We start from the raw sequence: 15,189 nt of genomic DNA, 5'->3' as shown, positions 1-15,189 counted from the left end.
TGATTTGTAGTGCTGCAGCTGAACATAGATTTCAGAATCCCTTAGCAAAATGTACATCCAGCCGTCTACCTACAGGATTGACTAACCTGGCTCAGATAAGCCAGAGTTTCTATCCATGTTGTACACATAACGTTAATCACATGGGAATCAGTGAGACAGGGAAAGATCCAAACTAGAGGACAAGCTGCAATGGCATAGTATTTTGTTCTCCCCTTCAACCTCTCCAGCCTTTTACAGGAGTCCTGTAAGTTCTAATACCATGACCAGCTCTGCAGCTAACACAGTTCAGACACCCTCCATTTACTCCTTCTGAATATTTTACCCAGGAAAAGCCTTCTATTCTTCTACCCTCTCTTATCATTTAGATATCAATCTGCTGCTGGAGAAGCCCTCAGTACAACCATCCAGGTAATTTTATCCATTTCTGAGCCAAAAATGATTACTGATCCACTGCAGGAACATGGTTAACAGTATACTTTCTTTGCTGTGTTTGAAAGAACAGCTTTCTCATACTAATGTACAACCAGACTGAGGCCATTAAACCTTGCATGAAGCTATTACTAAAGTTAATGTTGCTAAATGTTCCAGTCTAGTCAAGTCATGCAGAAGTAAGGCAAAAGCAGAGTTTTGCCTTTCGCATTGTAAATGCCATGCACACCTTTCTTTTAAAGGTGACTGCATTCCACAAAAACAGACAGTATTTTGTATAACCAGAACCAGAGCACAGGTATCAGTGGTAAGTCGCAACTTCCTCTACTGCCAGAAGACCAAAGGCCTGTCTAACTAAAAAGTTACTTCAAAATTACCTCCTAGAAATGTGAAATCATTTCTATGGTCACTTGCCCTCCTATCAATGCTATGTAGTGGCTGTCCTTTCCATTCTCTTCAAATCATGCATGAGTCTATAGTCTAACTAGCTGAGAAAATGGCTCATCTGGCAAAATGAAGGAATACTTTCTTTGGGAAAAAAAGGACTGATTAGAGTTTTACTGCCTCACTGATGACAAAGTACTAAGCACAGAGCAATTGTGAAGAGAAGAAAGATTCTTGTCCCAAAATAGCAAATTTCCACACAGTTGAGTCATTCCTCTAGAAAGTAGCAGAGCCTGGTTCAAATGTGTAATGCAATCAATTAATTTTACAGAGTTTGACAGCTCCAAACAGGTAACTGCCAAAGGGACAGAACCAAACCAGCCGATAACCTGCTTATCTGGAACTAAACTTGGAATGTGAGATAACAAAGTCCAAGACCTCATCACCTGCCTAACTGAACACAAAGATATGAAGCAATGTCTATTTACTACTCAAGGTGCTGAGCTATTCTGGAGTTGTGAGCTCCAAACATTTAAAGCAGATGTTCCACCTGGACATCAGATGTTCCAAATCTCTGAATTCAATATACATCTTAAACTGTTAGACAAAGATCTCTCCTGCCCCTGTCACTCCAAAGGTCAAGAATTGGCATTCACATCTCTGCCACAGGTGTTAGGAGAAAGAGGAGAAAGCACAGATTTACCTAACTGCATTAAAACAATGTCAAAGTGTGTGTGAAGTGATCACAGACCTAGCCCAGTAGTCAAGAAAATGCTAAGCAGCAAACAAGCCATTGCTGTAACAACTCATTCATGCTTGGGCCACATCCATGGCAGAATCATGCCCTGCAGGGTGCAGCATTTCACCATTTGCCAGGTCACACACCTGGAAGACATCCTGGCAAGCATTGTCCAGAGACCCAAGCTACAGAGGAGAATGGGAACACAATGGGCCCAAACAGCAGTGCTGTGAGGCACTGTTACAAATGATATTTTGTGTGATATTTCAGCAAAGAGAGTTATAAATCAAAAGCTCAACTGTCCAACCTAAAAGCTTTGTCAGAAAAAAAATTACTACCCCAAAGCAGTTTTGTGGGGGCTCAAAAATGCAAATGATGCTGCAGCTGTCGCACAATGTAATGGAAAGGACTAAAGGGCAAAATGAACCTAATGTCACTATCTAACACCACTGCTCTTCCGTCAGCATCTAGAAATCAGCCACAGGCTGGAACCCTGACCAAAAGGAAGGGAAGAGAGCACAGGACAATAGACTGTGGCATTGTTTCCAACCATGAGCATGGTAATTACTGTGTGTACCATAAACATTTTAGAGTATATGATTTTGAAGCTATGATAAGGATTTCAGCCATAAAAACCTTCCCAAAGAGCACACAGTTAGCATTTGTATTTGGTATGAAGTGATTACACCAGGACTGGAGTAAGGAAGTTTCTATTTAACAAATAGAATGCCATCATTGCTTAATTCACTTCTAGAACACTTAAATAACTTAAACATTTAAACAAAAAGAAAACAAAAAAAACCCAAAGGAATGCTTGCGCCACACTTGTTGGACCAATGCTTTCTCTCTCAAGACCATACCTTGTCAACCATAAGGAAGTTTTCTATTTTTTCTCCATCATTACAAGAAACATCTCCAACTTCTCTAACAGCTTGGGGTAAAAGGTCCTTCACTTCCTGGGCTATTATTCCTGTCCACAAGATAAGAGAAACTAAAGTCAGGAAACACAGTAGCATGTCTTGACCATGACTGTATGCTTTGAATTGCCCATCCCTAAAAGCTGCAGGTAGGGCCAAACATGATCTAGCATTTCTCTATGCTAGGAAAATCCATTATTTCACTTTTTTTTTTTTTCCATTCCACACAAAACAAATCTTTAGAATTCCCATTTCTCTGCAGTAAGAACAAAACTGTTCATTCTCATTAAACCTCTGGAAAAAATAACCTACCTTTAAAAATTGAAATAGAAGTTGGAAAATTAACAGAAATACGTAATTTTGGCATTTTTATATCACAATACAGCAAAGTATGCAACTGTTGTATCCTAAGAAATTTAGGATGAAATGGTAGGGTGTGCACTATGGCACAGTAAGCAACAGTGGAAGTAAGTGAAAAGTGGGGAATTACCTGTTTCGTGGGTATTTTTTATTCCCATAACAGATGCAAATTCAGGCTTGTAGTCATACTCCACCAGCCTCATTTGTGTTATTCTTCTCAACTGCTCAGTCGTATCGACCTAGTTGGACAAATACCAAGATTCACATGTTGAAACACTAAGAACGTTACGGCATCTAGGACTTCACTGAGATCGCAACAAGCCTGACATGGCAACTTGGACAAATCTTTACATTGAAAAATATAGACAGTCTTCCTATTCCCCATTAGAGTGCTATTTGTATTTGTATATTCAGTTATCCTTCAGCCTGACAACTCCCATTTACACAGATATCCCTAGTTTCTATGGTCAGCCTCTTCCAAAGTCCATAAGCGATGGCTCTACAGGGCACAGTGGTACATCCTATTTCTCTAGGCCAGAATTTCAGCAGACTCAGAATAAAGAAGCTGCTTCACGTGTCAGAACAATGATCCACACATGTGCTGTGGTGCAAACATAAATGCCCTAAATACTCCACAGCCCTCACCTCCTGGATATTCTGTTTTGCTCGGCTGTCAGATGGATGCATGACTCTGCCCATAACTTTTGCATTTCCGCAGACAACCAGTGCTTCGTCTGGTGCATCTGTGTTAATTCCTACTCGACCATAACAGAGTATCGTCTCTGGAACATGTCCTCGCTGCCATAGTACATCATTGTCATTCTCAAACTGCCCTGGGTTAGATGCCTGGAAGAAAAAATTATGTTTAAAGATATAATATAGCATAGGTGGACCATTGCTTATTCCATCAGAAATTCAGGGAAAATGAAATGCCAGATCTTTAATATTTAAATTGTATGCAAGAGCTCTTCTAAAACACCAACAAAAAAAACTAGAGTGGAGTCACTTCTAAGTGTTTCTGCTCACACAACACTGGCCTCATTGCTTTTTCCCTTGAATTCTACTTTATTATCACCTTAAGCTAGATTACCAATGGCCAAAAATTTCCAAATTTTAAATTTGACATTATGCCACATAACCATTCTTTATTTACCAGCAAATTTCAGCTAAGACTGGAAATCAGAAAAGACCAAACAAGGCAGAGATTCAACACATGTGGTTCATAAAATCCTCTGTAATGTTTTCAATTAACTCCTATTAGACTTTTCATGTCAAGGGAACAGGGTCCTTCAAAGAACGCCAATAAAACAACGGAGTGTGTATAGTTAGAAAAGGCATTTGATTTCAATAATCAATTGTGTTTGTTTTGTGGGGTTTTTTTAAGTTTGAATTCAGGCTTTAAAATCTGACTCTGAAGAAAAGTATGATCAGGATAAAAAGTCCACACTCATTTAAGAAGCCAGGCTTTCACAAGGCTTTGCCACGTACAAGGCACGGTGCTCTGCACTTACCACTGTTTGTCACAATTAGAGCATGATCTGATATGCCTGATAACCACTACTCAGCTGTTAGTTTTGTTATGTTACATTTGAGTGTATAAAGGGCCAGAACATGAGCCGCTTTCTCTCATAGTGCATTTGCACAGCTTTGCCACTTTAAGGTAGCCAGTGGCTGGCTTGCTGTACCGTGCTACTGAAGCCCTGTCAGACATCTGGAAAATGACTTTTTTTTTCTTTCCAGCTTTCCTGTTGATATTTTCACCACTTCAGATCACAGCCTCTTGATCCTTTTGCTTTTCTCCCTTCTTTTTTCTTTGTCTGGAATAGTGGCCAGGTTTGCAAGATCTCATTCCCTGTATTCCTATTAAAAAACTGTCTCACACACATTGAAGGAGCTTTCTTCATTAAAATTTCAAAAGAATCTAACATTAAAAATGGTAGAAAAATGTAAATTTCTAAATCTTACCTAAAAATATATATCTTATAAGATAACAATAATCCCAAGGATGAGTCAAATGTGAAAATTCAACAGCTTTCCCAAATTAGTAAAACAATGATATTTGTAACACTGCTATATGCAGAAAGAGAAATTCAGATGAAAGCGGTATTGTAGAAATGAACGGACAAAAAAGGAAAAGAACTAAATACGCAGAAATTACACTAACACAATGCTTCAATGTCCTGAAATAAAAGAACCCACAGTAACAGCCAGGATGATAAAACTTCTCAGCAGGGCAGAAGACTACTCAACTCCAAACATTACTTTCAAAGCCCTTTCACAGGTCCACCCAGAAAGGAGCTCTCGGCCATGTTGCCCTCCAAAAGCCTAACCGTAACTGCAGGAAGAGGCCTTACAGCACAAGAGGACACAAAGTTATGGCCCAGGCAAAAAAGGAGCCAGGACTGAAACCGTGTCAAAGCCCTCATCTTCCTTTGGAAACCCCTGCACAACACCACACAAACTGAGGATTTGTACTTTCGCTCTCTCCAAACCCGAATACCAGGCTGTAACCATAAGCTTAGGCAAGTGATGTGCTGCCAAAAAGGACCCAAGCAAGCAATGGCCTACAAAAAATTATGCCAGGGCTAAAAGCTTTTGACAGCCCTCACCTTTCTTTAGGAACCTCTTCCCAGCCCCACTTAATACACTAGAATTCTTGGTCTTATTTGTCTCTAAAACAAAATGCTAAACCTATTCCTCACCATAAGGCAAGGACTAGAACGACTTCATGCAAACAAGAAGCAGCTCCTTGACTGGTGCGCATGTGAAGGTTCACCAGACTGCAATCTCCCTGAAGCCCTCACCTTCCTTTGCAGTCCCACCACACAACATCTATGCATCTCCTATCTTTCTAAGCCCTAAACATAATCTTCACCCTAGAAATAACCATAACCCTAAACTATGCCCAGTTCAAACGTTAACCACCAGCTATTGGTCACACAAAAAAGGGCCCAGGACTGAAAGCTTTGGGCAGTTCCCACCTTCCCTTGGCAGTCCCTTTGCAACCCCACTCATGCTGGAGCTCTGCGCTTTCTCTCTCCTAACCCTCCACAGCTCCTGTTACAGTAGAGCTCTGGGTTATTTCCCTCTTCCCAGTCTAACTCTAACTGTAGGCTAAAGCTGAGTACTAAAAGGAAAACTTTAGTGGATGAGGGGGCTGATGTAATGGTCATGAGGAAGAGAGACCAATTCTTCCTTTTTCTGTTTTGAAACCTATATTACAAACACCAAATTAAGAGCTGGGATACTCTGGAAACACACTGGAAAGGGGCAGCTATGGGTCTTAATTGTCCTAGAGCTGCTTGACCTTCTTTCTTTGCACTTTTTTTTCATTCTCATTCTCCTTTGAAAATGAAGCATCAAGCCAATGAAAGCATTTACGATATTCCTGGCAAGTGCAGGAAATTTTTTCACCCAAAAGCAAAAACACTCTGGAAAAATCAGCATATTTTGCTATGGAATTCAAAACAACCTTTCTTTTTAAATTCTTCTATAGCTCTACTTTTAACATTTTAAAATCCCAATAATTAAAAGATAACAACATACCCACAAATATGCAAGTGTAACTTTTCTCCCCTCAATCTTTTTGAGTCAGTGGTAATTTTCATGCCCAAGAATCACTCCCCCCCAAAGCCTCCTGGGAATATCAAACTAGTAAATACTTTTCACATGAAAGCAATATAAATTTCTACCTACCCTCACAATGACCTTTTCAGAGACATTTGCAGATAGTAGGTAGAATTGGTCCTGAGAGACAGCATACAGTCCAACTACCAGCATGAAGTACCTAATTTGAAATTGATTTAATCAAGACAATAATTGAAGTAATGTCTTCTCACAGAAAAAAATAAAATGGTTTAAATATAACTGCTATTACTGATACATAAAAAGATAGCCAGAACATTTTTTAATGTATTTATGTTACAATATGAAAGAAAAATTATTTCCTTCACTCTCAAATAATATGCTATTTCAATCCCAACAATCACTGAAAATGAATAAAGATTACAGTAATTTTGACAAATTTAAGTAATGAAGACTAAAAGATCAAGACCCTTCCTTCCCCAGAAGAAAATTATTATTATTTGTGTTTTTGGCTTCCAGATTTCATCAGCCATCCTTCTGGCTATGATTTTCTGAAACAAACTCCAACCATGAGGATGAGCTATTTTCTCCTATTCTCATATCATTCTGCGACTCTAGAAGAGAGGCCTTTAAGCAGGTACCAAGCATCACAGAATTTGAAATAAAATCACAGACTTGGCAACGCTCAGATTTTTCACAAACATCAGCTCCATTCTAAAAGCAGACATGCTCTTTTCCATTTCACACACACAGGCCAACTAGCTCCAGCAATACCTCTGGTCAGGATTAGGTTTCCCCTTTTTTCTCATATTGTTTGCTGTTGTTTCACTGAAATGCAACCTTCCCAGTGTTACTTTAGTTATCTGGTCACCTGGCAGATCAACTCTAAAATAGAAAAGGAAACAAGATCAGGGAAACAAGCATTTGGAGATCTACCTAGCTAAAACTCATTAAAACAGTTTTGAGAAAAACTGACAAACGAAAAAAACAGAGGAACCCCAGTAAAAATGCAGCAACCCTGGTTTATAAAAATGCATTAAAAACACAGTGATGATGTCAAGGAGATAAACAGGATAAAGCACCAGGGAAACTGTTCTTAGTAATAGGAGTCTTGTGTTTCTTTGTCTGTTTGTACACAGTCTTGAACATAGTAAGACCGCATGAGTTCCATATGATGAGTACTTGTTGCATGCCAAGGTTAACATTGCTTATTACTGGAGCTGAATTTCCACATTAAAACAAATAAATTTTACTGCTTGTCCTTTTTTTGACCTGCACCTACTTTATATGTCTGGAAGTATGAAACATACACCTATCTCTCAAATACATAGTGGCACTGCTCCTGTAAGTGATAAATAATAGGAATAATGAGTTTGCATGAAGAAAACCACAGTCCACCTAACAGTCACCCATGAAACTGTTTGTCAGTATGCAAATGGAAGAAAAATACCATGAGAGAGGTAATTTAGTGAAAATTGAGCCTTCTCCCAAGCTCAAAGTTCATTTTTGCAGATTATATATTGCAGCCTTTATCCCAGCACTGTCCTGTCAAACTTAACACTGTCTTATCTTTTTCTGGTTTAAGTCCTATTTAATTATTTATAGAGAACAGAACAGCTCCAACAGAAGACACTTATGCCAGAAGAACAAACATCGATTTTGCTAGTGAATTAAGATGCAAAGGAATGGCAGAGAGTTCCAGGGAGAAGCTGCACATATGTTTCTAGCAGAGGCACTCCCCTTTAAAAGCACTGCAAATACATCTCATGCCCATGTAGAACAGGAACATTACTGACTTTTTTCAAGATGGGAAATGCATCTGTTATAGAGCTCTAAACACCGTACAATGGTGTTGCTAGCTGAATATAAATATTTTGGATAGGTATACTTAACACATTTGTAAAGCTGCTGAAAATTTTCCTTAATGAAGGGAGACCAGGTATATGTTACTACTGTGATTCTATGTGTGCACCCAGAATGGAATTTAGGTAAAGATCAGAAAACTGGCTTAGAGCTACTGTAAGTTTCCAAGAAACAACTACTTCACATTTCAAATCAATCATGTATTGAAATAAAATGGAATAAATTTCTCAAAATTCTTACTTAACAGGATGGAAAGTTTTTTTGCTTCGATCTGACTGCGACTGTTCAATAGCAATTGTTTGATTTGGAGCTTCCACCTATAAAGAAAAAAGAATTTTCAAAAATGACAAGAATAGTAAATTTTCAAACACATAAAATTTGAAATAGAAATTAAGAGGGAAATTGTGTCTGAAACAGACAAATCTCTTTCATTTCTCATGGAACTACATAGAAAGTAACATGGGAATTGACTCCTGATCAATTGACATCTGACAGCTGGTCTAAAGCCCCAAATAATTCTGTGGACATAACTGAAGGGGGGGTAGGGGGGTAGGGAACGAAAAGTCATTGCATTAATTTGCAAAAGAAAAACTGCTTTCTGAATCTAGACTGTTAGTGGCTCATTCTATCCCAGAGCATAAATGTAGATATTTAACATGAGAACTGAACTTATGCAAGGCAGTTCCATAAGTTATTTTAATGTAAATTTCTGTACCTTTCTGGAATGTTACCAAGCAGCACTTTGCTTCAGATCAGAACAGGTGACAGTAATATTCACTAATTTCTTCTGCATTAGAATGCAGTAAGAAAACTGGCAGTAACTGCCTTGTGAAACAGCTACATGCATTTTTTTTCAAACCACAGAATTTTGGTAGTAAGTAAAAAAACTGGTAAAATCTTTCAGAAAAACTAAAATTTCATACTGCTACTGTATATGCAATGCTACTACTGTATATGCACCCTTGTGGACCCATATTGGCTGGGACGAATTTGTTTCTTAAAATGAAAATGGAAATCCTGGCAAGAAGAAATGGGGAAATTTTGTTGGTTTTCTACACATGAACTGTTCAGGAAAACTAGATTTGATTCTTCTTCTTTGCTTTGTGAATTGTTTTTTTCAACACATTTCTTTGACCAATGGGTACACTGGCACCTACATACCAGATGACAACCCCGCACTGCCCACAGAGGGAACAAAATTTCAGCCAAAGAGAGGGAAGTCAGTGAAACCATGGCAAACAGACAAACATGACATCTTTCAGCATATATCAGCACAAGTATCCCTAAAACATCTCTTTTTTGCAAGAGTCCCACACAGAAGTCACTAGTAACTTAAAACAGTTCTATTTTGCCAGTTCTTGGTCAAAAATGACTAAGTTCGTTTCAATTATTTACCTTATTCTATGGATAATAACATACTAACTTATTAGCAGCAATAATCCCAAAGAGGAGAAATACTTGCCTTTATTCCAAAAGCTTTCAAGCAAAACTTTTCTATTGGTTTCCCCTCCAGCTGAGTTTTGACATATTTTGGATGTCCAGTGATTCCAATATGGACTGTGATTTGGAAATGATTCTTCTTCTGGCACACAAAGGCATCATCTGTTGTTGAAAAATTAAATCCTTTATCTGTGACAATGTGATATCCTACGGCAGGTCTACAAAAACAAGAATAGCAACTTTAAGTACAGGCATATTTGAGTGACATCTTAAGTTCCTATTTTTTATGTGGTCTGAAAATCCATCTGATTTTTACTGACAAAATGGGAGTGGAAATACATCTTTACAATCACTAATTCTACAAGTATTTTCTTCTTAGCATCTTAGATGTGTAAAAATGAAAATGCATATAAAATGTACTGTAATTCTAGTCTGACACATGAAATGTTTGGAAACCAGAGGTGGTGAAGCTTACATAATCTTTGCTTATGAATCTGGTATAAAGGAACTCTGTGCACCTAAAAGCACAAGCAAACCTTTTAGTGTATTCAAGCATTCATTACAACATTGCCATAAACAAGAGCTGAACTACTGCTGCAGACAACAACATGCTAATGAGCCAGCAAGACCCTATTTTGTTCCTGAATTCCCACACCAAGTGCTTCTGCAGAAACTGCTGGGATTCGAATAAGGCTTTCCTCAAGCTATCGATACTAACCCTCTGGCCAGATGACTATAAAACTCTCCTTTACAATGTTGTCCAACTAAGGAAACCCTATTCTATTTATTCAAAGGGCCAATTTGTCACCCAAAGAGAAAGAGTATTCTATCTTAGGATTCACAGCAAACAAGGAAAGGTATCAAAAGATCTTTCTGAAAGAGCCAGTGGAGTCATCATCCCCACAATGCTTCCAGTCCTCTGATTTAAGTGACGGATAATTCTGAAATAACAGGACTACATGGCAAGGTCCTCTTATATGGGCATTGGTTTTTCTTGCTTTTGAAAGTTTGATAATGATGATTTCGTCTGATGCTACTGAGAACCTCTCATTGACACAATTACTGAAGATGACTTTTCAGAACTCACCAATTCATTTGAACATTATTAATTGGAAAAATCAAAATGTACAGACTTTACGAGAAATGTACAGAGTTTATTATCTTTTTATAAATTATGACAAAAGGCCCCTTTATCTGGGACAGGGAATGAAGAGAAAACTACTTTATAACTACTTCAAAACTACTAATTCATATCTTAATTAGTATTTAAAATTATAATGAGGGTCTACCGTCTCCTCAAAACCATCGTTACTAAACTTCTTCAGTTTCTCCCTACAACTGGCAATTCCTTCTATTTATGTGGGAAATGTGTGTATTTCATAGTAGGGAAAGGAGTCATTTTCAGATTTTGGTGTGAAGCAAATTTATTAGCTAATATTCTTAAAGCAATTTCAGAGTACTTGCTTACACAAGCAAGCAGACTGAGAAGCAAAGGTACAAATTTCCGTTTCTCCAAGTTGAATTGTTTGAAACAATGACTCCCAAAGAGGAATTTCATGTTTATTATTTTCTGAGTATGCCATTTACAGTAATTAAGAGCAAATACATATTTTGATCTGATAGCACAAAGGATGGTCAGTCTTACCAAGCAGTACAGTAAAACTTAAAGACTTTCAGATAGCAAGGGATATCCCTGTCACACAAGCATCCCTACTAGAAATACACTTCAAATTCTTCTTTCTATGCAGAATTTGACACTTCAGACAACATCTTTGGAACAGAGTCCTTCCAATCACAACAGTAATGGGACATGGCACTAAAAATGTGCCCAGCAGACACAATGCAGGGCACAATTAATGGTAAAACTAACCTTTTCTAACAAATCTACCTCAGCTAACAGCATTTTGCTGTGACAATTAAATAATCAAAAGGTTAAAATATCAGATGAATAAAATGGAAAATAGTAGCCTGAGAAATGTCCTTAAAGTGGGCACAGCAATTTCAAGGTACAAGATCAATCCATCTACACTGAGCAGTGATAAGCACATGACTCTCTTGAACCTAACAGAATACAGGATCACTACTCAGAAAATATGTCCAGTGCCGTAATTACACTGCACCTTGGAACAAAGGCACTGCCATTGACCTCACTTAAAAGTAACACTGACTTCCTCTGCAAATAATATCTCAATCCCCCTTCACAGTAACAGTAACGGTACGTGTATTTGGATGCTTTAATGCTCAGCACCACATTGTCTTTGTTGACACAAGCCACCACAAAATGTGAGTCTGGAACTTAAATTTTAAGCATATGGGAACCAACAAGTAACTGGGTAGCAGCAGGAGAGCAATCTCGCACCATCCACTCACAGCTCTCATGTAGCCGTTTGCTGAAAGCGTAACAGGAGTTGGAAGCCACTTCCATTCAGAGTGACAACTCGCATCTCAAACAGGGCTGGAAGGAACAGAAAGGTGTGGATGCTGAGCTGTCTGCTCTCCTTAGGAGAAGGGTTGTGTGGGACAGAAGATGTGTATTGCCCCTATCACGCTGTGCACAAACAGGGAACATCAGTGTATAGCAATGACACTGATAGACTCCAAACTCCCATGGGTGCTTTTAGCAGTTTGGGCTCCCACACTACTTAAGTCCTGTGGAGACAGTGACAAATTGTTTGCACCAAACCTAGGGAATAAACCAGGCATTGCAGAAGGGCTTTTGTTAAAAGGGATCCTTCACTAAATACTAGACTGGAGAAAACCAGGGATGTAAAGTGAACTTTGAATGACTTTTGCCAGATCATGTGGCAAAAAAATTATTTACGGTTCTGATTTATACAGGAAAACTCGAAATCTTTGACTAAACAGTTGCACATCATTTATATATGTCTATAGTTATCAAGACTTAGGTTATACGAGCCCAGAAGTAATACAGGTGTCTTCTATTTCCATTTTTCTTCAATATTATAGGTGATTAGAGGGAAAGGTGCTATACGCTCAGTAATTACTTGCCCCAATGTGCTTGACAAAAGAAACAAAAATTAACAGTTACTTTCCATTAAACCCATTTTTCTTTTGCCTCTAAATCCCTAAAGCGAAATCCAAAAACCTGGCATGAATTTCAAGCAATGTTTAAAGTTATGCTTATCTGATATATCTGCAGGTTCATATTTCATCATGCCTGCCATACCTCCTTCTCCAGTCTTATTTTCAGTAAGAACAAGGAATGCCAAATGTATCATTTATTCCCACAAAACCAGCAAAAAAAACCCCACAATAAACCACTTTTTCCAAGTGCAAACATCAGTGCTTACAGTTTTTCATAATTGGAGTTAAATAAGCTGTTCCACTGAGAAGTTTGATACGGTTGCCATGTTAGAACTTGACAGCATTTTTCCAAAGCTGCATTCTGTCCATCACTGTCATATTCTTGCACTTCGGCAGCACAGTCCTTAACAGTTGCTGTACAGAGATAGTGACAATTCAGTTATGACTTTTTTGACTAGTGAAAAATCCTGCATAAACATTTTTATAAATGTATTTACATATATATACACATACATATAAAGCACAAATACATTGCATGGATATTTAAATCCGATTGTCCTTTGTAGTTATTCCAAAAGGTTGCATTTATATTCCCTTGCCCTAAAAAATAAATTTTTCAGCTTTCCTGATTTGCAAAATATTACACAAGTAGCACTTCCTATTTTTATTCTCTCCAAAAGGATGGATAGTTTCCTTTGGGGCGGGGCAGGGGAAGGAAAGATAAGCATTTTACTATAACTCTGCAACACTGCAAGAAGCAATTAAGCAAAATAGGTACACGTTTCCCATTCTCTCTACTACAGGTTTAAACTGAATATACTCCAACTCACTGCAACAGGTACTTTGTTCCAGAGCAGGAGGCACAGTTTTCCAATAGCAAGCACATTCACCATACATCTGGTTGACTGCTTAATGCTTTCCGACCACCCATTATAGCATTCTGAGATAGACAGGGTCAACAGTAAGTCCCTGAGACGTCATACATTTTATGAAGACAGAGGAGCATGTGGTAAGAAAGACAGATAAATGGAGTGCAGTAAGGACAGGAGAAAATATGTCACTGAGCATATAAGCCAAGATCCATCCACAGCCAGTGGCAGCACAGTAAGACAGAGCCTACAGAATCATTTCAGGCCCAAGCTTCATTTGCAGTTCCCCACTTCTGAGACACAGCAGAGTGAAAATATAAAAACAACCCCACGGTAAAGAAATTCACACCTCATTTCTAAATGATCCCCATGCCATTTTTACAAAAATGTGTTCTTTTTCCAATAGCATGTGTTTATTAACAGTGACTCCCAAGGAAAGTGTATTTCAAAGCTGCATCTTTAAGTATGAAAAACAGCAATAGCAATTTTAGATACAGAAGCATCTGCTCATCTTCTCTTTCCAGCAGTGGTAGACTTAGAGGACTAGTCACAATCAAGCAACACTGATCAAATAAAAGATACCAAAGGATAAGTAATCTACTAAATCCAGTTGCTACTCATTAAAAGTGTTCTAAAAGATTGATTTAATACTTAAAAATAACTTTGAAGAAATAACAAGAAACTCTCAGATTTTCCACTAACAAACAAGGGTGAAATTCCTCAGTTATACTGTTCATTACAAACTGTTCATTCACAGCGAGCCTCACACTTCACAGAAGCTGATCCATTTCTGTATATGCCTGATAAGCTTTTTTGTTATCAGTTGGTATAAGCTTAGCATTTTTATCTTGATAGCACGATGAACCAAATTAATTTGGGTAAGAGGTGGGGAAGAACACACAGCTTTTACTAAGCTTGAGCACGATACGCTTTGTACAAAAAATATGGAGTTGAGATGATAAAGGGAAACTGCAATCTGTTTGCTCATCCACCACATTAATTCCCTGTTAAGCTGACCCAACATGGTTTCTTTGCCCACTCAATTTGGCGCCAAGCAAAGTCAGCAGAGTATGGTATCATCTGTGTACTGCAGGCTCACACATGGAGAAGGGCAGAGTATTTTGTCCTGAGAGTCTTCAGGAAACATTAACCTCTACCACTTCTTCTCTCTTTGACAAGCATAACTGGGTCCTGTTTTCAAAAACACTGAAAAGGTAAATTCCTCCAAACCTGGTAGTGGAGTACAGACCATTAATAGAACTACCTTTTCAGAGCCAGCAGGAGCTATGCTCTTAAAATATTTATTTGCCTATGGTATAAAACATTACTTTTCATCTTCACACAGTTGCTTACCTTGTCTGGAGTCCTGAGATCGGACTGGAGAATCAGTGGCATCTCCCAGTAACTGTGAGAGTTTCCTTTTTTTGCCTGACGCTGCAGAAATACTTTTTTAAAAATACACGTTGCATTACTCATTTAGAAGTATAAATACAAAGATTACAGAATCGTAGCAAGACAATACCCAGGTATCTCATTCTAATTGTAATGTAACCCAAAT

General features: G+C 38.2%; 1 protein-coding gene across 1 annotated transcript in view; it reads right to left on the bottom strand.

The window, feature by feature from the left end:
• MYRFL (myelin regulatory factor like) overlaps nucleotides 1–15,189 on the bottom strand; it is a gene marked incomplete at both ends in the record, with an annotated part of 47,852 nt that overhangs the window by 17,819 nt on the left and 14,844 nt on the right. Inside the window, 9 exons of the mRNA XM_081996263.1 lie at nucleotides 2,413–2,522; nucleotides 2,960–3,068; nucleotides 3,475–3,675; nucleotides 6,526–6,616; nucleotides 7,189–7,299; nucleotides 8,518–8,594; nucleotides 9,740–9,935; nucleotides 13,029–13,176; nucleotides 14,985–15,076. Coding sequence (XP_081852389.1) covers nucleotides 2,413–2,522; nucleotides 2,960–3,068; nucleotides 3,475–3,675; nucleotides 6,526–6,616; nucleotides 7,189–7,299; nucleotides 8,518–8,594; nucleotides 9,740–9,935; nucleotides 13,029–13,176; nucleotides 14,985–15,076 — 1,135 coding nt within the window. The remainder of the gene's footprint in view (nucleotides 1–2,412; nucleotides 2,523–2,959; nucleotides 3,069–3,474; nucleotides 3,676–6,525; nucleotides 6,617–7,188; nucleotides 7,300–8,517; nucleotides 8,595–9,739; nucleotides 9,936–13,028; nucleotides 13,177–14,984; nucleotides 15,077–15,189) is intronic.

Source organism: Phaethon aethereus, assembly GCF_964289735.1.
Source record: "Phaethon aethereus genome assembly, chromosome: 1".
Lineage (NCBI taxonomy): Eukaryota > Metazoa > Chordata > Aves > Phaethontiformes > Phaethontidae > Phaethon > Phaethon aethereus.
This window is presented reverse-complemented; position numbering and strand designations above follow the sequence as displayed.